Source organism: Salvelinus namaycush, chromosome 1 (genome assembly GCF_016432855.1).
Source record: "Salvelinus namaycush isolate Seneca chromosome 1, SaNama_1.0, whole genome shotgun sequence".
NCBI classification, from domain to species: domain Eukaryota; kingdom Metazoa; phylum Chordata; class Actinopteri; order Salmoniformes; family Salmonidae; genus Salvelinus; species Salvelinus namaycush.
Window position 1 is genome coordinate 27860715 of NC_052307.1, and position 23905 is coordinate 27884619.

The following is a 23905-nucleotide window of genomic DNA, read 5'->3' on the forward strand; positions in this document are numbered from 1 at the left end:
ATTCAGCAAATGAATGTGTGGCAGAAGGTGCGAGGCGACGGGGCTGGGAGATTTGCATGTTAAGTGGGCAAGGGGAAGCGGCTAATGCATGCTAATATATGCACCAATGTCTCGCTTTAATTTCAGCATTTGCAGCTGTGTGCGTCCGAACTGAGGGGGCTGAAAGTTGACTGAATGGGTTTTTGGGGAGGACAGAGGTGGGGTGGGGGGGGGGGGGGGGGTTGTATGGAAGTGTGTATGAGTGTTTATAATGTCACACAAACAAGCACAGTGAGGGAATGATGAATGAAAGTCAGAGGAAAGGGGAAGGCCAATGCACACTGTCCAATGGGGATGTTGGCCTAGAACCTGGAGGGTCATCGCTACATCTAGAGTGTGTCTTTAAAGGGATGTCACGCATCCCTGCTGTGAAGTCACCAATGTGACTGGGTGGAGTGAGTGGTCATTGTTGGCTGGGTGCACTTGAAGTGGCCAGAGATCCAGAGAGCAGGTGGCTGGGCAGGGAGAGGAGCGTGTCAGGTGCTGGAACAGAGCAGGGCCATGGCCACGGTCATTTAGCCCAACAAAGGAGCCCACAGTAATGTTATAAATGACTCTGCCATGTCTCTTTATGGGGGTTCCCACATGAATTTGAAGCAAATTAATAGAATGTTCACCATCATATACCAGAGTAGAAATCACACACTGAAGGATCTTCAAGTGCACTGTTTAAAAGAAGTGGATGAAAACAGCAGAATATTATCCAATATATCTCTCATCGGTGGCTATGAGGCAAACTGGATTCAAACACAGCATAAACTACTAAGACATCATATAAATCATGACAGCATGATGGATACAATACAGAGAGACCAGAGAGGGAGTGAGAGAGGGAAGGACAGAGAGAGGGAGTGAGGGAGGGAAGGACGGAGAGAGGGAGTAAGGGAGGGAAGGACAGAGAGAGGGAGTGAGGGAGAGAAGGACGGAGAGAGGGAGTGAGGGAGGAAGGACGGAGAGAGGGAGTGAGGGAGGGAAGGATGGAGAGCGGGAGTGAGGGAGGGAAGGACGGAGAGAGGGAGTGAGGGAGGGAAGGATGGAGAGAGGGAGTGAGGGAGGGAAGGACGGATAGACAGAGTGAGAGAGGGAAGGATGGAGAGAGGGAGTGAGGGATGGAAGGATGGAGAGAGGGAGTGAGGGATGGAAGGATGGAGAAAGGGAGTGAGGGAAGGAAGGACGGAGAGAGGGAGTGAGGGAGGGAAGGACGGAGAGAGGGAGAGAGGGGGGAAGGATGGAGAGAGGGAGTGAGGGAGGCTAGGACGGAGAGAGGGAGTGAGGGAGGGAAGGACAGAGAGAGGGAGTGAGGGAGGGAAGGACGGAGAGAGGGAGTGAGGGAGGGAAGGACGGAGAGAGGGAGAGAGAGATGGGGATAAGGATATAAAGAGGAGGAAGTGGTTAAAGGGAGGGAGAGGCGATGTGGCCATTTGCACACATCCACCCCAGGCCCAACTGTAGCGGAACTGTGAGGTTGGAGGTCCCAGCTCTCACTGATAAATCAGAATCACCCTCCGCCAACAACAATATTGATTGTCCTCCGCTGAAATAGCTGAAATCAAGAAATATTGGACACTGTCTTGGAACCAAGCGCTCGTTCTGAGCCAGGGCCTGTTCACAAGGGAGGAGGGGAGGGAGTGATGGAAGAATAGTGAGAAAGAGGCTGAGAGAGGGAAGGAGAAATTACCATTGAATGGAAGGGTTCTGGGCTGTGGGGCCAATATGAAGTCCCTCTCCAAACAAAGTCTCTCCATTAATATGACTTATATCTGCAGTGAGCTCAATGTGGGTGGGATCGGATAGCTAGCCGCCCAGCTCCAGCTCCTGCCTCTCTCTCATTTCTCCTCATCACTGTTGTTGTTTGTTTAGTTAGTAGTTCTGATCTCTACACCACGCCCATTTCACTCTAATTCTCTTTTTCTCTTCAGACCATTTCATTACTCCCTCAACTATCTCCCCTTTCTATCACTTCCTCCCCCCTCCTCTCTCCCTCGCTCTCTGTGATGGAATGTGTGTTCCTTGTGGTTGCCTTCTCTTTCCCGTCTCTGTCTTTCCCTCTCAGCGTGGGGACTTTGGGATTGCGGCAGAGCCGCGTTGCCATGGCAGCGGGCTATGTTGCCGAACTGTGTACACCTGGGATTTGGAGTCTCTCCCTCCTCTCCACATCTTCATCTCAGTCTCTCCATCTCTCTCCTCTTCTCTGCTCTAGTGGAGGCTATCAGCACCCCGTCTCTCTCTTTCCACGCTCTGATCTCCTCCCCACACACACAACGTTAATGAGACACATCCATGAGAAAATACACACACAAACCTCATGCAAATGTACATAGAAACACTCTGTCTCTGTCCTCCTTTCACTTTCTCTCTAGTTGCCTTTCTCTCGTCCCCCACTGTTCCCATGTGGAGGTTCAGATGGAGCATAGTGGGATACCATGGGGTCCCCAGAGTCCCCTGGCATATATCACGGGCTCCTGTTCACTTTGAAACACAGCAGCAGTTTTCAATGGACTGCATTACAAATTCTCATCATTTGATTTAAAGTGTAATAACATTGACTCTAATGCTAAACTAAACAGCAGTGATTAATGCAAGGGCAGATATCACGAAGCAGCATTAACCACACACGCACATGCAAACACACACACACACAGACTCACACACGTGTAGGCACGCACACACTCAATGTTCATAATGCATCTCTATGGCCAGAACACCAATCAGCGTCTTCTTGACTGATTTGAAATGATTAATGCCAATAAATAAGGCTAACAAATAATGAATGCGTTGTTCTTCCATGTGATGTTTTCCTGTCTATTGAGTTATTGATGTCCTATTTTTCTTTTTCCCCTGCAGATTCTTCTTGAAGTTTTTCCTGAAGTGTAACCAAAATTGTCTGAAGACAGCAGGGAACCCAAGGGACATGAGGAGATTTCAGGTATGGAGAGTAGGAGATAGAGAGAGAGAGGTGTTTGTGTGTATTCATGTAGGCCTATGTGTGTGAGAGAGAGAGGGAGGGAGGGAGGGAGGGAGGGAGGGAGGGAGGGAGGGAGGGAGGGAGGGATTATCTAAAATATAGATTTTTAAAACATGCATTTCTTTCCACTCTACTTTCACAAAGAGGGTCTTTCGTTATCCAGGATCTGCCCAGGTATAGGTGAAACCACATTTCTCCATAACAGAACCTCAAGCACTGGAATGGAGGGGAAAGTTAAAAATCAATAGAGAAACAAAGAGGGATAGATGGAAAGAGAAAGGGAAGGGTGGTAGTGGGGTGGGAGAGACAAGGGGGGAGGCAGGCAGGAAATAGGCTGAGGTGTTTCAGGAAGTTGTCAAGAATTGAGTGATTGGCTCCAGATGGGGGAGGTCATGCTCCGTGACCCAGGAAGTGGTCACAGGGGACACTCCCGCTTCACTTCCTCTGCTGTCTTTCAGCACCGGAGCCCCTGTCTGGCATTCTCTCTCTCTCTCTCTCTCTCTCTCTCTCTCTCTCTCTCTCTCTCTCGGCTCTCTCTCTCTCACGTGTCTCTTTCTCGCTCTCTCTCTTTCTCTCTCCCTGTTTTCCACCATGTTTGTTTTAACTCCAGCGCGGTGACACATGCTGAGACGTTATGAGCGGGCGGCCGCTCCAAGGCCCTCACCTCCAGGTTAAAAGACGATCAGAGCGGGACAGGAGCCCGTTGCTGCTGCTTGATCGATAATTTACTGTTATTTTCCTTCAGATTACTTTCCCCTCCTAGTCAACCATCTACAAGAACATCTGCTTTCTCTCCCTCTCTCTCTCTTTCTTTCTATGCGTCTGTGCTCCAGTCTCTACATAGGCAGCTCTGCAATACCGAAAAGTCCTTAACACACCACTTTCATATGACAAAGCCTATTTCAAAATATCTAGAAATGAATGTCCATCAGCATTTCATAGTCACCACGCAACTACCGCCACCCCATCCTGCATGTACACATATAGACATATGGACACTCTTAAGCACACAAGAACATCCACATATTTTGATTGCATGTCCTCCATGGTGAACATGTGTACTTTGTGGAGAGGAAGGGACACATGCTGTTGGCCAGAAATCAAATCATGGCCACCATATATCATACTCTAACTCCCAGTAAAAAGAGGAGATTCAGTCCATATGTCTGGTGTCAGTGAGGGATGAGGCCTGAAACTCCAACCACAGCCTCAGGAGGGGATAGGAGGGAGAGAGGCCACAGCGAGAGGGTCGGTGATGTAAAAATATGATCTAGTAGGGTCGTCACATTACCCGTTGAGAAATATTTATATCAACTGGATGCTGAAATTGATTGTAGCCAAGGGATTTATTTTAGCAGGAAACCAAATCTCACATAAAGTGACGTAACATGTCTTTAGTTACCCAGATACACCGTGAGTTGATCTTTTCCTCTTTCCTGTCCTCCCCTGTCTTTCAGGTGGTCCTGTCCAGCACTGTGAGTGTAGACGGACATGTCTTAGCTGTGTCTGACAACATGTTTGTCCACAACAACTCCAAACACGGCCGGAGAGCCCGCAGGCTGGAGCCGGGAGAGTCAGTGGAGAACGGCATGGAATACGGTAAGACACACACCACTACCTACCCTGATGTACTGATGCATACTGTAGCTTACTCATGTTATCCACTTCACTGTGCTTCGCAATGGCTAACCTCAATGTCTAGGGCTGACCCCCTAAAACAGACACTAAATACATTGGCAGGATGTGGAATGAGTTCAATTAAAATGACCTTATTGCTCTTCTTCTACAGCCACCCCCTGTATCAAAGCCATCAGCCCCAGTGAGGGCTGGACCACGGGCGGGGCCATGGTCATTGTGATCGGGGAGAACTTCTTTGACGGGCTGCAGGTGGTGTTCGGCAGCATGCTGGTGTGGAGTGAGGTAGCTATGTGGCTTTACTGTAACTGTCTCTTTAAAACAACTCATTAACGAGACTGTTACTGATTGAAAACATAAGGTAGCGAACGCATATGGATTGTCTCATTAGCACAGTCATTTGTTGGCTGCCTGTTACATGTTGGCATTATGAGAGCAAACCGTATTATTCTATCAGATACTGTAGACGATCAAATAGTCTCGTTTGTTGCTCATTTTCTGTCTTGTCTCTGTTTCTCTCTCTTTCTCTTAGTTGATCACGCCCCACGCCATCCGTGTCCAGACGCCCCCTCGCCACATCCCAGGGGTCGTGGAGGTCACGCTGTCCTACAAATCTAAACAGTTCTGCAAGGGGACACCTGGGCGCTTCATCTACACAGGTAAACACACCTCTTATTTACCTCACAGCCACACCTACCCCAGCCAGCAGCCATTCACCAACAACATATCAAACAGAAACATTACATGTGATGAGTCAGGACCTAGTGCTGATGTATCTGTGTTTGTGTTTAGCGCTGAATGAGCCCACCATAGACTACGGTTTCCAGAGACTTCAAAAGGTCATCCCCAGACACCCTGGTGACCCTGACAAACTGGCCAAGGTGAGTGAGAACACGCTACACTACACTACACCACACTACATTACACTACCCCATACCACACTACACCAGACCACACTACACCACACCACACTATATCACATTACACCACACCACACTACATTACACTACACCATACCACACTACACCAGACCACACTACACCACACTACACCACACTACACCATACCACACCACACTACATTACACTACACCACACTACACCACACCACACTACATTACACTACACTACACCAGACCAGACCAGACCACACCACACCACACCACACTACACCAGACCACACTACACCACACTACACCACACTACACCATACCACACCACACTACATTACACTACACCACACTACACCACACCACACCACACTACATTACACTACACCAGACCAGACCAGACCAGACCAGACCACACCACACCACACTACACCACACCACACTACATTACACTACACCACACTACACCACACCACACTACATTACACTACACCAGACCACACCACACTACACTACACCACACCACACCACACCACACCAGACCACACTACACCAGACCACACTACACTACACCAGACCACACCACATTACACCACACTACATTACACTACACCACACTACACCACACCACACCACACTACATTACACTACACCAGACCAGACCAGACCACACCACACCACACCACACCACACTACACCACACCACACTACATTACACTACACCACACTACACCACACCACACTACATTACACTACACCAGACCACACCACACTACAACACACCACACCACACCACACCAGACCACACTACACCAGACCACATTACACTACACCAGACCACACCACATTACACCACACTACATTACACTACACCACACTACACTACACCACACTACATTACACTACACCAGACCACATTACATTACACTACACCAGACCACACCACACTACACCACACCACACTGCACCAGACCACACTACACCAGACCACACTACACCACACTACAACACACCACACCACACCACACCAGACCACACTACACCAGACCACATTACACTACACCAGACCACACCACATTACACCACACTACATTACACTACACCACACTACACTACACCACACTACATTACACTACACCAGACCACATTACACCACACCACACTACACCACATTACATTACACCACACCACACCACACTACATTACACCAGACCAGACCACACTACACCACACCACTCTACACCAGACCACACTAAACCACACTACATTACACTACACCAGACCACACTACACCACACTACATTACACTACACCAGACCACATTACACCACACTACATTACACTACACCAGACCACACTACATTACACCAGACCACACTACACCACACCACACCACTCTACACCACACCACACTACATTACACTACACCACACCACACCACACTACACTACACTACATTACACCAGACCATTCTACACTAGACCACACTACACTACACCAGACCACACTAACCACACCACACTACACCAGACCAACTACACCACACCACACTACACTACACTACACTACACTACACTACACCAGACCACACTACAGCACACCACACTACACTACACTACACTACACCAGACCACACTACACTACACCACACCACACCACACTACACCAGACCACACTACACCACACTACATTACACCACACCAGACCACACCGCACCACACCACACTACACTACACCACACAACACCATGCTACATTACACTTCACCAGACCACACTACACCACACCACACTACATTACACTACACCATACCACACTACATTACACTTCACCACACCAGACCACACCACACCACACCACACCACACTACATTACACCACACCAGAACACACCACACTACATTACACCACACCAGACCACACCACACTACACTACACCAGACCACACTACATTACACTTCACCACACCAGACCACACTACATTACACTACACCAGACCACACTACATTACACTTCACCACACCAGACCACACCACACCACACCACACTACATTACACCACACCACACCACACCACACCACACCACACCACACCACACTACACTACACTACACTACACTACATTACACCACACCAGACCACACTACACCACACTACACCATACCACACTACACCACACTACATTACACCAGACCAGACCACACCACACCACACCACACCACACTACACCACACCACACTACATTACACTACACCACACTACACCACACCACACTACATTACACTACACCAGACCACACCACACTACAACACACCACACCACACCACACCAGACCACACTACACCAGACCACATTACACTACACCAGACCACACCACATTACACCACACTACATTACACTACACCACACTACACTACACCACACTACATTACACTACACCAGACCACACTACATTACACCAGACCACACTACACCACACCACACCACTCTACACCACACCACACTACATTACACTACACCACACCACACCACACTACACTACACTACATTACACCAGACCATTCTACACTAGACCACACTACACTACACCAGACCACACTAACCACACCACACTACACCAGACCAACTACACCACACCACACTACACTACACTACACTACACTACACTACACCAGACCACACTACAGCACACCACACTACACTACACTACACTACACCAGACCACACTACACTACACCACACCACACCACACTACACCAGACCACACTACACCACACTACATTACACCACACCAGACCACACCGCACCACACCACACTACACTACACCACACAACACCATGCTACATTACACTTCACCAGACCACACTACACCACACCACACTACATTACACTACACCATACCACACTACATTACACTTCACCACACCAGACCACACCACACCACACCACACCACACTACATTACACCACACCAGAACACACCACACTACATTACACCACACCAGACCACACCACACTACACTACACCAGACCACACTACATTACACTTCACCACACCAGACCACACTACATTACACTACACCAGACCACACTACATTACACTTCACCACACCAGACCACACCACACCACACCACACTACATTACACCACACCACACCACACCACACCACACCACACCACACTACACTACACTACACTACACTACACTACATTACACCACACCAGACCACACTACACCACACTACACCATACCACACTACACCACACTACATTACACCAGACCAGACCACACCACACCACACCACACCACACCACACCACACCACACTACATTACACTACACCACACTACACCACACCACACTACATTACACTACACCAGACCACACCACACTACAACACACCACACCACACCACACCAGACCACACTACACCAGACCACATTACACTACACCAGACCACACCACATTACACCACACTACATTACACTACACCACACTACACTACACCACACTACATTACACTACACCAGACCACATTACATTACACTACACCAGACCACACCACACTACACCACACCACACTGCACCAGACCACACTACACCAGACCACACTACACCACACTACAACACACCACACCACACCACACCAGACCACACTACACCAGACCACATTACACTACACCAGACCACACCACATTACACCACACTACATTACACTACACCACACTACACTACACCACACTACATTACACTACACCAGACCACATTACACCACACCACACTACACCACATTACATTACACCACACCACACCACACTACATTACACCAGACCAGACCACACTACACCACACCACTCTACACCAGACCACACTAAACCACACTACATTACACTACACCAGACCACACTACACCACACTACATTACACTACACCAGACCACATTACACCACACTACATTACACTACACCAGACCACACTACATTACACCAGACCACACTACACCACACCACACCACTCTACACCACACCACACTACATTACACTACACCACACCACACCACACTACACTACACTACATTACACCAGACCATTCTACACTAGACCACACTACACTACACCAGACCACACTAACCACACCACACTACACCAGACCAACTACACCACACCACACTACACTACACTACACTACACTACACTACACCAGACCACACTACAGCACACCACACTACACTACACTACATTACACCAGACCATTCTACACTAGACCACACTACACTACACCAGACCACACTAACCACACCACACTACACCAGACCAACTACACCACACCACACTACACTACACTACACTACACTACACTACACCAGACCACACTACAGCACACCACACTACACTACACTACACTACACCAGACCACACTACACTACACCACACCACACCACACTACACCAGACCACACTACACCACACTACATTACACCACACCAGACGACACCGCACCACACCACACTACACTACACCACACAACACCATGCTACATTACACTTCACCAGACCACACTACACCACACCACACTACATTACACTACACCATACCACACTACATTACACTTCACCACACCAGACCACACCACACCACACCACACTACATTACACCACACCACACCACACCACACCACACCACACCACACCACACTACACTACACTACACTACACTACACTACATTACACCACACCAGACCACACTACACCACACTACACCATACCACACTACACCACACTACATTACACCACACCAGACCACAGCACACATGGTGACTTCTGTCATCACACCCCACTTTACATACAGTACACACGATGTAACACCAGAGGCTAATTCATGTCTCTGTGTCTGTGTGTAGGAGATGCTACTGAAGAGAGCAGCTGATCTGGTAGAGGCCTTGTATGGAAACCCACACAGTAATCAGGTAACCAGCGCTGTTCAGCAGAGGTGGCACCGAGTCACAAGTCAAATCGAGTCACAAGTTTTCAAGTCAAGTCTCAAGTCAAGAAAAACATTCATCTATACATGCAATAACTTGTTCAAATCTTTGTCTATTTATTGAAGCTACCAGACAGCCCTTTTCATTATTTTGTCTGCAACACATTTTGATGATGTCATTGTAAAATAGTGACCTTGTAGCAGTCATGAGGTCATGACATCAGCAGCAGGCAAGACAGGTTGATGTGCTCAGTTTGTGATTTATTTACAGGTCTTGGTGATCCAATGTTAAAGGGCCATATCATACAAAATAGATTGACCAAATAAATATAGAAGGCCCAAAATACATAGCCTCTGTATCAGGCTTAACCTGTCCTATCTGAACAGACACAGGTAGAGGGCAAGACTGCACATCCTCCCCTTGAGAAACCAAATGGAATCTGTCTAACAGGAGCCCCTCCCAGGACCATACAATTACCCAATTGGAAATTACAACCAATAAACTGGTTCTATATTTAAATGGCAATTTCCACATCCATTGGTACATTTGTCTTAATCAGACTTAATGATTATTAACGATATTTCATCACCATTCATACATAGAACAATAATTTCTTCTTATTCAACATACTGACTCCAAAGCGTGGCACGCAGGCCACATAGCTATATTTAGAGCGTTGGGCCAGTAACTGGAAGGTTGCTGGATCGAATCCCCGAGCTGACAAGGTGAAAATCTATAGTTTTGCCCCTGAGCAAGGCAGTTAACCCACTGTTAACCGGGCGCCAAAGACGTGGATGTCGATTAAGGCAGCCCCCCGCACCTTTCTGATTCAGAGGGGTTGGGTTAAATGCAGAAGACACATTTTAGTTGAATACATTCACTTGGACGAATGACTAGGTATCCCCCCTTTCCCTTTCCCTATTTCTATGCGCCCTGAGGTGCGCATTCTCCTATTACGCACAACCAGAATGACTGAGACATAGGACACAGACACACAGAACTCTGACATAACCCGAAACCATACATTGAATTAAATGAACAGAACTTCTACCTCATGAGTCTTGCGAATGTTCATGTGCACAATAAACACAGCGCCCAGGCTAAATGAAAATGGATCATATGAAACATGAAATAGAAATGTCTAAGTGTTGCAATAAATGGTATGGTGATGGAATGATGAAACGCTAGTAATTATTGGAGGATTAGATGGAATATAGACTTACCACATATGCATTTAAATGTGTGAAAACAACAGCAGATATTTAAAGAATTGAACAAAGCGCTCTCCACTGGAAGGTGTTTGGAGAGCCCCTGTGGTGCATCCTCGCCACAGTAATAATGAATTTTAACAACAAATTCCAAATGCAAGCGTAAGTCAATTATAAATGTCAAGCAATTTTAAAATACCGAAAGACCAGTAAGCCTATGCTAGTAGGCCTAATTGTTGCTTGATGCCCCATTGCTGCTGAGCTTGCAAAGAAAACAGTTAATATTCTTGATCACCAAACTATTTTTGGAGCTGCATGTTTATTTATTATGGCTGTCCTCTCTCCCTACAATTTGACGTTTGCGCTGCACCCGATCCTATAGCTGTACAGTAAATCAGCAATCTGTTGGCTAGCTCACCCGACCGGTGTTGATTGACAGTTTTCTGGTCCAATCAGAGGGCCAAGTGTGCGTTTCACTAGCCAATCTGTTACACGTTTTTTGTTGTTGCAAGGGCGATGCTGCGGCTACTGTCTATGGCTTCTCTGTGCCACAAAATGAATGACAAAACATGACATAACCTAGCCAGATCATTTCTAGTCATCAGTCTCAAGTAAGAGGGTAGTCCCGAGTCACGAGGCTCCAAGTCAAAGTCAAGTCTCAAGTCATCAAATTTGTGACTGAAGTCAGACTTGACTCCAAGTCATGTGACTGGAGTAAACAACTCTGCTGTTCTTGTCTCTTTTACTGTTACTCTTATCAATAACTACTATAAATCTCTGATGTCTGGCTAACAGTTTTGTATTGTCTGTCTCTTTAGGACATGTTGCTGAAGCGTGCAGCGGACATTGCTGAGGCCCTGTACAGTGTTCCCCGTCCCCACAGCCAGCTGCAGGCCCTGCCTAGTTCCCCAGCCCATGGCAGTGTGATGGGCCTGGGCTCATACCCCTCCCAGCTGGGGGTCAGCATCGGAGAGCCAGGACAAACCAGCCAGGGTGAGCAGTACTAGACTTACTATGTGATTTATAGTGATATTCACAAGAGTCTGTCCCTTTGCGATTTTCTTCTAGGTGGTGCTGTGATATCCCCAGTGGGAAAATCACCTTTCGTCCTCTGTTTTCCTTACCTCTGTCTTTTTTGTTCTAACACTCTATCGGTCTCTCTCTTTGTTTCTCTCTCTCTCTCCAGGTTATATTCGTAACTCCAGCAGTTTGTCCCCACGGGGATACCCCTCTGCCTCCACCCCTCAGCAGTCGGGCTATGGGGGAGGTGGAGGCATGAGTGGCGGGTATGGGGCAGTGCCCATGACTAGTCTGGGGGTGCCAGGATCCCCTGGTTTTAGCAGTGCCTCCCCCACTGGTTCTCCCTATGGCAGTGAGTGTGTCTCCTCTTACTCAATCACTCTGTCCTGTGTTTTCTTCCTGTCCCTGCTACAATAAAACATAATTGCCCACCATTGACAAAGGTTGACCGGTGCATAGAATCCTTCTGTTATAAAGTATCAACAACTATTCTCTCTCTCTCCTCCACAGTAATGCCATCTAGTCCCACCATCCCAGGTTCCAGCTCCTCCTCCTCCCTCCTGCCGTTCTCCTCCTTCCCGTCCTCAGCCAAACAGAAGAGTGCCTTTGCTCCCGTTCTCCGGCCCCAGGGATCCTCCTCTCCTGCCTGCCCCGCCTCAGGAGGCAACAGCTTCAGAGGTAGAACCAAACTACAATCTTAGAAACACCCCTTTCTGTGTAAAAACCCCCCAACATTTTTCTGTATAAAAGCAAATCCATACACATAGGCTAGGCATGCATGACAATACAATATGTCTGTCTGTTATTTGGGTTATAATAATGATTGCCATTTTCCAAAATAAGATTGTATCTAAAACATATTAGATTATTACTATTCTCTTTCTCTATAGCGATGACCGGCCTGGTAGTTCCCCCGATGTAGCAGCACTCCACCACCTCCCATCCACCATCTACAAACCAGACCAGACCAGACCACTGCTCCAACACTGCCACCCCCCTGCAGGCACTGACAGGGCAGGGATGATGATGGAACACACACTGATTTCTCAACCACCCACAACTATCCTCACTGATGCCCTGCCACTAGTTGAGTCCATGTATCATTCATCTGGATGAAAGGGATGGGATAGAAAGAGTCCAAAGACCAGCCAGTCACTCCAGATGCAGACAGAAGACCTCTTCGTCTGTAGTAGCTGCAAAGACATGAGACTTTCTTGGGCCACAGCACAACACAGTGGAGCCCTATAGGGTGCACTATGGGTGTCTCTGTATTTTGAAAGGAAAGCAGAAGTCAGCGTCAAGATGCCTTCACGAGCTTCAAAAGCACTCATACCACCCAACGCTACAGCCGTATGCAGCGTTTGGTTCTTCCATTAACACCTACCCCAAACTGATCAACCTCTTGGCTAGCGGAGGTGTGGTAGAAGAATATGTCTGTTGATGGTTTGTTGTTAGAGCACTGAATTGAATGGACAATGGACAACTCTGATACTATGTGCCGAAACTCAATGAACCAGGGTGATATTTGTCTCTAAGGACACTGTCAAAGGCATGTGAAGACTCCAAGGTTTTTGTAGTAGACTTTTTGAAGGTGATTTACATTCCAGAATGATAGACCCTTTATTTTTTGTTCTCATCTCCACGATTTTACAAGGGCAAATTCTTTGTCCTCCAGTGTTGGTAATAAAAAGTAAAAAAGTCATTCATATATTGATTTATTTAAGAAGAAAAAAACAAGCAATTTAACTTATTATTACATTTAGTTTAGGGAATAATATAAACGTGTTTTAATTCCTTTTTTGCAATTGTTATATATATGATTATCTCTATCTTGTCATTATTCTTGTTTTTATTTAAATCTTTGAGGGTTTTATTAGACATGACTGTTGATTAATATGTAAGAGAGAATGAAGTACTACTCCAATGTTTATTTGAAATAAAGTCCTTGGCCAATACTCTTTTCCTGGTTTGTCCAGGAACCGTTATGTCCAATGTCAAAGAAAGCAAATGACCTTGCTGTTCTCTATAAAGGAAAACTAGTTAGCATATATTATTATTAATTTCATTTTTATGCATGTTATTTCAACACTGATTCCCTTGTATTATTTCATTCATGTGGCCAATTTGAAATTGTATGTCGAACATTATGATTTTCATTGTTGATTCATTTGATGTGTTTCATTCCACAGTCTCTGGTCACTATGCAGTAAAGTAGCAAGCACAAACTGAAATCAAAGGGATATATTGGGGATTTGTCATAAACCCATGCAACAGTGTTCTTACTCACTGTTGCAGCACAATACAAACATCATGCTCAGGATTAGAAAACACAGAATATTTTTATTTTTTAGCTGACATCTATTCAAAGTTGTTTCCAGTGTTTAACTGGTTTTATTTATTTGATAGCAGTTAGTAAAATGTAAGGTCACACTTTTTTTTTTGTTCAAAAGCCATCTTTCTTTTTTAATGGTACAGAATAACATGATTGTCTGAAATTGTGATTTGTATATCATAAGGTGTAATTATATTTTGTCCTCCCAAATAAAAGAAAATTCACAATAGGTACTGTTGGTATTCATAACTGAAACACGAGGAAAGTTGAAAAAACAAGGTCTATTTTTGTGTGTGTACACCTGACTTTGTGTTTGCATCTATGCCAATTAGACATCAATAGAAATCTACAGATATCCATAATAAGACCAATTAAAAACTCTTTAGGCAAGTGAGGTTTTGCTACATACAGCATTATGGGACTATAATTCAGGAATATACCAGGACAATTTTTTGACTCACCTGTATGCTTGTGTATTTTGACACTGCTTTGTATACATAGCTGATGAGGCGCAGCATCTTAATTGTGGAGTGTGCGTTGCAGACTGTGTAGCTACTGCCTCTAAAGATAAACAACATCCCCCCATCACTCTCCTCTCCAGCGGCAACCTTGCTTATTCCTCTAAGGACCAGGCCTCTGGGGGCCCCACTGAGAACCACATGAGCCTCCTCCTTTTCTCTCTCTGGCGTGTGCCCTCTTTCTTTCCCATCTCCCCCTCTCTCTCGCTACCCTGCCATTCTTTCTTTCAGTCTTTGTTTCAATCCCCTTTCATCCCTTCATTCTTTCTCTCCTGCTCCCTCTCTCCCTCTGTAATGGCTTCTCTCTGTTAATGTAATTAGCACTGGTAAAGGAGGGCAGTTAATTACCAGCTCTTTTTTTGATGGGGTAATTAATGTTATGCCAGGAAACAGCAACTGTTTCATTAACACAACGCTCAAAGCAGTGAAGGGGTGGGGCAGCGCTGAGTGTATTCATATCCATGTGTGTGTCAAAGTGTGTGGTTGTGTTCTACAGTCTGAGTGTACACTACAGTTGGGTATTTAGATAAATATGCTCAAGGATGGAGTAATAGCGGTTTTGAACACAAAAGGCAGAGCTGCTCTGTGAGAGGACCCTCTGGCCCCCTTTTAGTCTTTGCTTTTGTTTGATTTCTTTGTCACCATCAAGTGGCACTTGTCAAAGAAGTCAAAGCTGCTACCCGTCTCTCACTCTCTGCCCCTATTTCTCTCTCTCTATCTCTCTCCCTCTCTCACTGTAAACATGCTGCCAATTTGACAAGTTTAAGTCAGCTTTGTTGTCAGAACCTCAGCATTCATCCCAATGAGTGCTCCTTCTGCCCAGTGGTGCAGGAGCCATATGCCCATCTTCCTCAGGACTGTTTAGTTGTTATTGTTTTGGCTGCTGCATCACAGGTGCCATTTCACTGTCTTCTGATCACACATTCAATTAAGGAAGGATGTTACACCACCTGCCATCAAGCACTTCTCACAGATTTACACAATCTCTTATTATAAGGAGCGTCACCATTTTCATGTCAAAAGCCTTACATGTAAAAGTAAATGTAAATAAATGGATGATATTTTAATATGAATTTGCTCATCGTGTAGCAAGGTAGAATAAAAAAAAATATGAGACAAAGAAAAGTAGGTAATATAAGACAAAAGTCCATCCATCCCCCCCTTTCAAGGGATGTGTTTGTGTTTATTTACCCAATTAGCCCTCGGGCCACAGCATGGCCCGGCATTAAGCTGACATTATCCCAGAGTGTGTGCAGTTTGTGCAGTGTGTGTGTGTGTTCATCCCCTTCTCATTTGAATCTTAGATGATGACCAGCTAAAGGCAGTCTATAATGGGACTTGAGAGGGGGATTGTTTGGTCAAATAGATGTGTAGATTGGCTCGACCCCACCCCACCCCACCCCACCCATTCACTCTCTGCAGCCTTTGGCCAATCAATCACCAAATCCTATATTGTTGCCCATTAGACAAGGGTTTCCCAAACCCAGTCCTGGGCCCCCCCCCCCCCCCCCCCCCTCGGTGCATGTTTCATTTTTTTGCCCTAGCACTACACAGCTGATTCAAATAACCAACTCAACATCAAGCTTTGATTATTTGAATCAGTTGTGTAGTGCTAGGGCAAAAAAACTAAACATGCACCGAGGGGGTGGGGGTGGGGGGGGATAGGGGGCAGGACCGAGTTTGGGAAACTCTGCATTAGACTACTGAAACCCCTTTCCTTTTTCCAAAATGATCCCCCCACCCTCCCATCCCCATTCCCTTGGGTGTCAGTAGAGTGGGGTGACAGATGGGATAGACAGATAGCTGGCCCATAAGACAACCCCCCAAACAACCCTCCTCCACAGACACAGACCTCATCTGTCTGTCCTATGCTTTTGTTCACTTTGGAAAAGTGCGCTCTGTGAACACAGAGGGACGACTCTGCCCCTCTGTCTCAATCTGTGTGTATGTGCGTGTGTTGTGTTGAATGACACTTGCAGAGTATTAGTGTGGGGTGAACGATGCTCGGATGAAGCCAGATGTACTCAATCATTATATTCAGAACTGCATGTTCTTAATTCATGTACACACGGTGCCATATGGTACCTCATTCTGATGTTCATGATGTGTGGCTACTGTGTGGAGGACCCAGATGTGCAGGTTCTATGTCGGGCCACCTCAGAAACGATGTCTGACCTAAAAACACATGGGAAGATACAATTATAGGTGGCCACAGTTGGTTTAAAGTGTGGACACTACATTTTATTTTTAGGGCAAACATTCAAACATGTAATTGCAGCCTGAGTAGAAAACGACAGTTGTGAATAATGGCAACAGATACAAATATACACTCTTAGAAAAAAGGGTTCCGAAAGGGTTCTTCGGCTGTCCCCATTGGAGAACCCTTTGAGATCCCTTTTTAGCTCCAGGTAGAACCCTTTTTGGTTCTAGGTAGAACTCTCCCAAAAGGGTTCTACTTGGAACCAAAAAGGTTCTACCTGGAACTTAAAAGGGCTCTTCAAAGGGTTCTCCTATGGGGACAGCCGAGGAACCCCTTCAGTTCTAGATAGCACCTTTTTTTCTACGAGTGGCGCAGAGGTCTAAGGCACTGCATCTCACTGCAAGAGGCGTCACTACAGTCCCTGGTTCGAAACCAGGCTGTATCACATTCGCACGTGATTGGGAATCCCATAGGGTGCGCACAATTTGCTCAGCATCGACCGGGTTTCGCCGGGGTAGGTCGTCATTGTAAATAAGAATATGTTCTTAACTGACTTGCCTAGTTAAATAAAGGTTCAATAAAAAATTTATAAATACAAATTATAGTGTTGAGGATTTTATTAAATTTTGAGCCACATCAGGTGGTGTCTACAGGAAAAACTATGCATTTATGAAAAATATAACATTTTAACTCTGTCTAATTCTAATATTGGCAAAAGTGGAGTAGAATCAGTGAGGATCTAATCTGGCCTAACTGCGCATATTGGCTGTTTTTGCAGAGCCGAGGTTTGAGGAGGTGAGAAGGCCCTGTACCGGTGATTAATTACACCCACGTCAGGTGACAGTGGTGGGATCTCTCAACGTGGTGCCTGCAACCGACACGGAGGGAAACCCACCCTGGCTAATTGACCCGGCTTCTGTTAGGCCATCCATCACCCGTGGCCCAAGTGCCCCTGTAAGAAACACATTATTCAGGGATAAGTTAGTTAACCAACTATCGCTCCACCTTTCATTAATGGTATTAGCTTTTCTCGTGTGCGTGCTTTTCCTCCATGCACGTGGCTAGTTAGACAAAATTGTGTTGGGTTGTTTGCCTAAAGAAATGTTGTGTACCGGTAAGTGCCAAATGCAAATGCACTGATATTCTAAGTAGGCTAATAGACATAACCCCCCGCCATTGAGGACTTTCACCATTTTGAAGTAGTCAACTGGGTGGGACTTCCTATGGGTTAAGGAAAGATCACATAATTTCATCCTGGTCATCGGGAGGGATCAGCTAATGAATTATGCTCATGAGCAAACATTCCATACATACAAGTGGCAGTTGGCTTTATACCTGTTCAAACAACACACCCCAGGTGGCAGTATGCACCCTTTCAGTTTGCTTACCAACTCATAGGAGTAGTAGAAGAAGAAAATGTACTACTTAAAAATGGAAATGGCATCAATGGCACTGCCCGTGCGCTCAAAAATGCCATAATGGACAGATACAAAGAATAGTCCTCTATCATTCTCTATGGTCCAGTAACAGTGTGTTTGGATCCACATGAGTTTCTAGGTCGACAACATCTTCAATTTATGAGAGTTTACGGAAGTTTTCCCCTTCAATATCTACACACCTTCAATATCTACCTATCACTGTTCTTCAGCCAAGCATTAACTAATGAGATGATACATAGTCTATAATTTTAAAAGACTCCTTTCTGCCTATCAAGCTGTGTGCTGTTTTTACCTCAGTTCTCTGTAAAAATGTGATAAAACCTTTTAAATAATTGTATCGACTGTGAAGCCTTTGTCTGGCAGTACCTCCTGAGGAACCTCCTGAGGAACCTCCTGAGGAAACGACTGACGACATGATAAGAAGGAGACCTCTCATCTGTATCCATGCTGTTGGTATGTACCGTATATGGAGCAGTTTTTCTAAACATTTAATCCAGATAATCCAAATGATTATTATTTTCTCTTGAAATTGTGTCTGAAAACAAGGAGGGATCACATCTGAAGGGGGAGCAGAGTTGAACACGACACAGGATGATTTTGATCTGGAGTAAATGTTTTGTAAAACGGGGCCCTTGGGTTAAATGGAATGGTGGTTTATGTGAATCCCAGTGGTGCACACCTGTGTAGCCCCAGTAGGTTACATGTATTTATAACCTTCCATTAGAAAGCCTCATAAAACGTTATTTATTTTCCAATCAACCTAAAATACTAGAGGTTTTACTGTTTTTACAGTCAGTTGGGCCCCTTAGGTCATGTCATACTGTTGATGTGAATACAATGATACTGCAGCAGAGGCCTGGTTGGCTTTGTACTTTTCAGTCTTTTGTCGATTTGAGTCATTCCCTCCCTGTCCTTAGTACACAGTAGGCAACAGTAGGGTCGGAGATCCCAGCAGTGCAGTGCGGTATGTGTCTGTCTGGGTGAGGAGAGCAGACAGACAGGGAGAGATGGAAGGGCCTGCGTCCTCTCTCCTTCACACCTGGTCTTGTCAGGGCCCACATGTGGTTTCGCTTTGCTCCTCAGGAAACGGAGGGACAGTCAGCGAGAAGAAGGGAGAGGAGGGGAGAGATATATTGGAGATGGTGAGCCGTGGGTTGAGCAGGACAAATGATTTCTCATCCCCAAAGGGTATGTCAGTCATACCAGAAACTCTCCCAAAATAACCACTTTCTCTCCCACCGAGAACGCTGGCTCAGTGTTTACAGAGGCACACAGCGAGAGCAGTTGGAGTAGATACAGATAGGTCTACATGTTCAATGAGATTATATGTCTCGGTCTGTCTGTCTTTGAATATTCTATATGTTTAATAGTGGGCCGCCAATTACTGTATGGAATCTGTGTTGTGGACACACAGCAGATCTCTTCTGTAGCCATGTTTGGACAGCCAGCACTAGTGCGATGAGGGTGTAATGGGCCTGGGTAATAGATGATACGTTTCTCGCAATCTACATTTGTTCTATGATATCTAGCAGGCAGTCTGTACTGTGGGAGCTGGGGTTATGCTGCGGTGCCATTCAGAGCCTGTGGGAAGGGACTGCACTGCACAGTTTAAAATGTATACGCTGATGTAGTTTTAAGCTGTTCAAAGAAGCAGTAGAGTGCCACCTTCTGGTAAAAGAAAACAATCTCGCTAAATGTTCAACGTTTCTCTTGTTCTCTCGTCAAAGATACTCTGAGTGTACAACATATTAGGAACACCTGCTCCTTCCAGTGACCAGGTGAATCAAGGTGAAAGGTATGATCCCTTATTGATGTCACATCAGTGTAGATGAAGGGAGGAAACAGGTTAAAGAAGGAATTTTAAGCCTTGAGACAATAGAGCCTCACAGCGGAGGTGTCATAATACCCATAAAACCTAGCAGTCAAACAGGGAAATGGTTCCAGTCATTTTTCCCATAGGGAATTTTAGAAACTAAAATAAGGGCTATGTTTTGTGTAGGTTTACCCTGGCGTGACGTTTAGATAACCATGTAAATCTAACTCAGACAAGGTGACTTTTATCAATAAATTAGGCTCTATTTACTTTCAGATTTGAAAATGCTAATTAACATCAAAGTAGACATCATGCAAGACTACAAATCCCTGCAAGCTCCTGCACGCCATCTCTATATGACACCTTTGCTAACAGGTATTGTGTCAATTTAAAACTTGCACAAGACAGTTCACAGAATTGTTAATTTAAAGAAATGTAGCCAATGTATTAATTACTAAATGCAGCTAACATTAGATAGTTAATCCAGAGATTTTTACCTTTGCCTCGATTTGGCAGTCTCATCCAGATCATCATGGCATTTGTAGTTATTTGTGATAGGCACATTAGCAGCTAATTAGCATTTCCTTTTTGTGGGGTAAATACAGGCGAATATATTGATAAAAGTCACCTTGTTCGAGAGAGATTTACATAGTTATCAAAACGTCATGCCAGGGTAAACCTACACGAAACACAGCCCTTATTTTAAGTTTCTAAAATACTCTATGGGAAAAATGAAAAACGATTGGAAGCATTTCCTTGTAAGACTATTAGGTTTTATGGGTATTATGACTAATACTGTGGTAGTCTATCGAGAAGAAAAATAATTGTGTATGTGTGCCATTCAGAGGGTGAATGGGCAAAACAAAATATTTAAGTGCTTTTGAATGGTGTATGGTAGTTGGTGCCAGCCAGGCACACCGGTTTGACTGTGTCAAGAACTGCAACGCTTCTGGGTTTTTCACACTCAACAGTTTCCCGTGTGTATCAAGAATGGTCTACCAGTCCATGCCCCGATGAATTGAGGCTGTTCTGAGGGCAAAAGGTGTTCCTAATGTTTGGTACACTCAGTGTATAGTAATGATTTGCTCCGTGTCCATCTGTGTGTGACACAAACACAAGTGCATCTCCGCTCCACCACCTGAATACCAACATGTATAAATATGCAGCAGGATATCTAATCAAATAAATCCATTCATTAACAGAGCCGCTGGTATTTCTTCCTTTGCATTAATTACATAGTCATTACCATATCAATTAGAGAAATCAGAGATCATGTAATTAAGGTTTAACCAGGAGCACCTGCTACCTCAATGGTGTGTGTGTGTGTGTGTGTGTGTGTGTGTGTGTGTGTGTGTGTGTGTGTGTGTGTGTGTGTGTGTGTGTGTGTGTGTGTGTGTGTGTGTGTGTGTGTGTGTGTTCCAGTCCTAATCTCATCTCAGGTCTTTGACAGTACTCTTCCTCATCAATCTGAGCTGTCGGAATGACATCATTTTTCTGTGCTGTTGTTTTTCAGTGGATGGGGGTGGAGCAGGAGATGTTGTTACAGCGATTCTATTGATTGGCAGTGACGCCTGATTAGAAAGGAAGAAAAAGGGACAGGTGGAGAGAGGAGGGCTGGCCAATCTTAAGGAAAAGATTGGGATAGAGTGAGAACACGGGGCATCAGGTGGTATTGTGTGTGTTGTTGCTGGTGTTATAACGGCTTGGATCACACAATGCAGCAAAATAAATCCTCTCTCTTACTGGTCACAGAAAATGTTCTGTTGAGGGCTTTCCTGAAGCTTTACTGAATATTATTATGTTAGCTGTCAATTGAAATGACAGTTCTCATTACATAATCCTAATGTATTCCACATGGATCATGAAGTAAACATTATATCAGTTGACTTTTTTTTTTACCACACTGCAGAGTTTTGTACTCGCCAGAGGCAGTGGTTGTCATTTCCATGTGTCCAAATATCTGATCTATGAAAAAGTTGATTGACCAAAGATGTCACTTTGGGCAGTGGAGCATGGTAGTTCTGACCAGGTTGTAGAGAGGAAGGGGTTAAGGGTTAGAGGGTAGGGATGGCCACCTGGAGGGAAAGAATAGAGGGGGGTGGGTACAGGAGAAGGATGAAATATTTTTTGATGGGGGAAGAAGGAAGCTCAGAAAGAATAACACCCAGAGGAAAAGAGGCAGTGGAGAGGAGGTGAGGAAAGGGAGCGGGACAAGGGGGAAGTAGGGAGGGCATTTTGGAAATGGGGCTCTGGGGGACATGTCTCAGCTGCACGGGGCCTCAGAGTGGCACCTACCTCCAGCCTCTTCCCCTGTTCTTTCCTGTTCCACTTCCTCTGTTTTCACTCCTTTGCTACCCCTTTTCTCCCTCTTCATCGTTCTCATTCTCTGGACACGAACCATATCCCTCTGTTTTGTCCTCAACATACACTCCCACTAATTTAAATGCATTCCCTTACTTATACAACAATATAGACACACAAACACCCTCACATATACACACCTGTAGCAGTTGTAGGAGTTCTGATCCCTTGCCCTGACCGGACAACCTCCTGGGGCTTTGACATCCTCTGGCCTTCTCCCTGTGCGCCTAACTGTGCCTTTTAGGTTGTAAATCCATCTCTTCTCTAATGTCTCAGAGAATGGACAAACAAAATATAAATGAAAATGTTGATGTGTGTGTCTTGGGGGAGTGTATATCCAAGAAAGCAGACTTTTAAATATTGTCATGTTGCAGAAATAAAGCAAATAAGAAGCGTTATGGATGTTACATGAAATGGACAAGCTTTTTGGGGACACGAAACATAATAGGAAAAGGTCTGTGAGTTTGTAAATCTTGCAGACACAAATATAATATGTTTTTGTATTACAAC

General features: G+C 45.3%; 1 protein-coding gene across 6 annotated transcripts in view; it reads left to right on the forward strand.

Moving 5' to 3' along the window:
* Window positions 1–13654, forward strand: part of LOC120054775 (transcription factor COE2) — a 39076-nt gene extending 25422 nt beyond the window's left edge. For 3 of the 6 annotated variants that reach the window (XM_039002393.1, XM_039002408.1, XM_039002400.1), the window contains 10 exons: window positions 2884–2965; window positions 4462–4603; window positions 4794–4924; window positions 5172–5298; window positions 5432–5520; window positions 10424–10489; window positions 12531–12705; window positions 12899–13084; window positions 13243–13410; window positions 13623–13654. In XM_039002393.1, coding sequence (XP_038858321.1) covers window positions 2884–2965; window positions 4462–4603; window positions 4794–4924; window positions 5172–5298; window positions 5432–5520; window positions 10424–10489; window positions 12531–12705; window positions 12899–13084; window positions 13243–13410; window positions 13623–13654 — 1198 coding nt within the window. Of the gene's footprint in view, window positions 1–2883; window positions 2966–4461; window positions 4604–4793; window positions 4925–5171; window positions 5299–5431; window positions 5521–10423; window positions 10490–12530; window positions 12706–12898; window positions 13085–13209; window positions 13411–13622 lie in introns of all 6 variants that reach the window. The other 3 variants (XM_039002415.1, XM_039002424.1, XM_039002432.1) reach the window with 3 other exon arrangements.
* Window positions 13655–23905: the final 10251 nt, after the last annotated feature.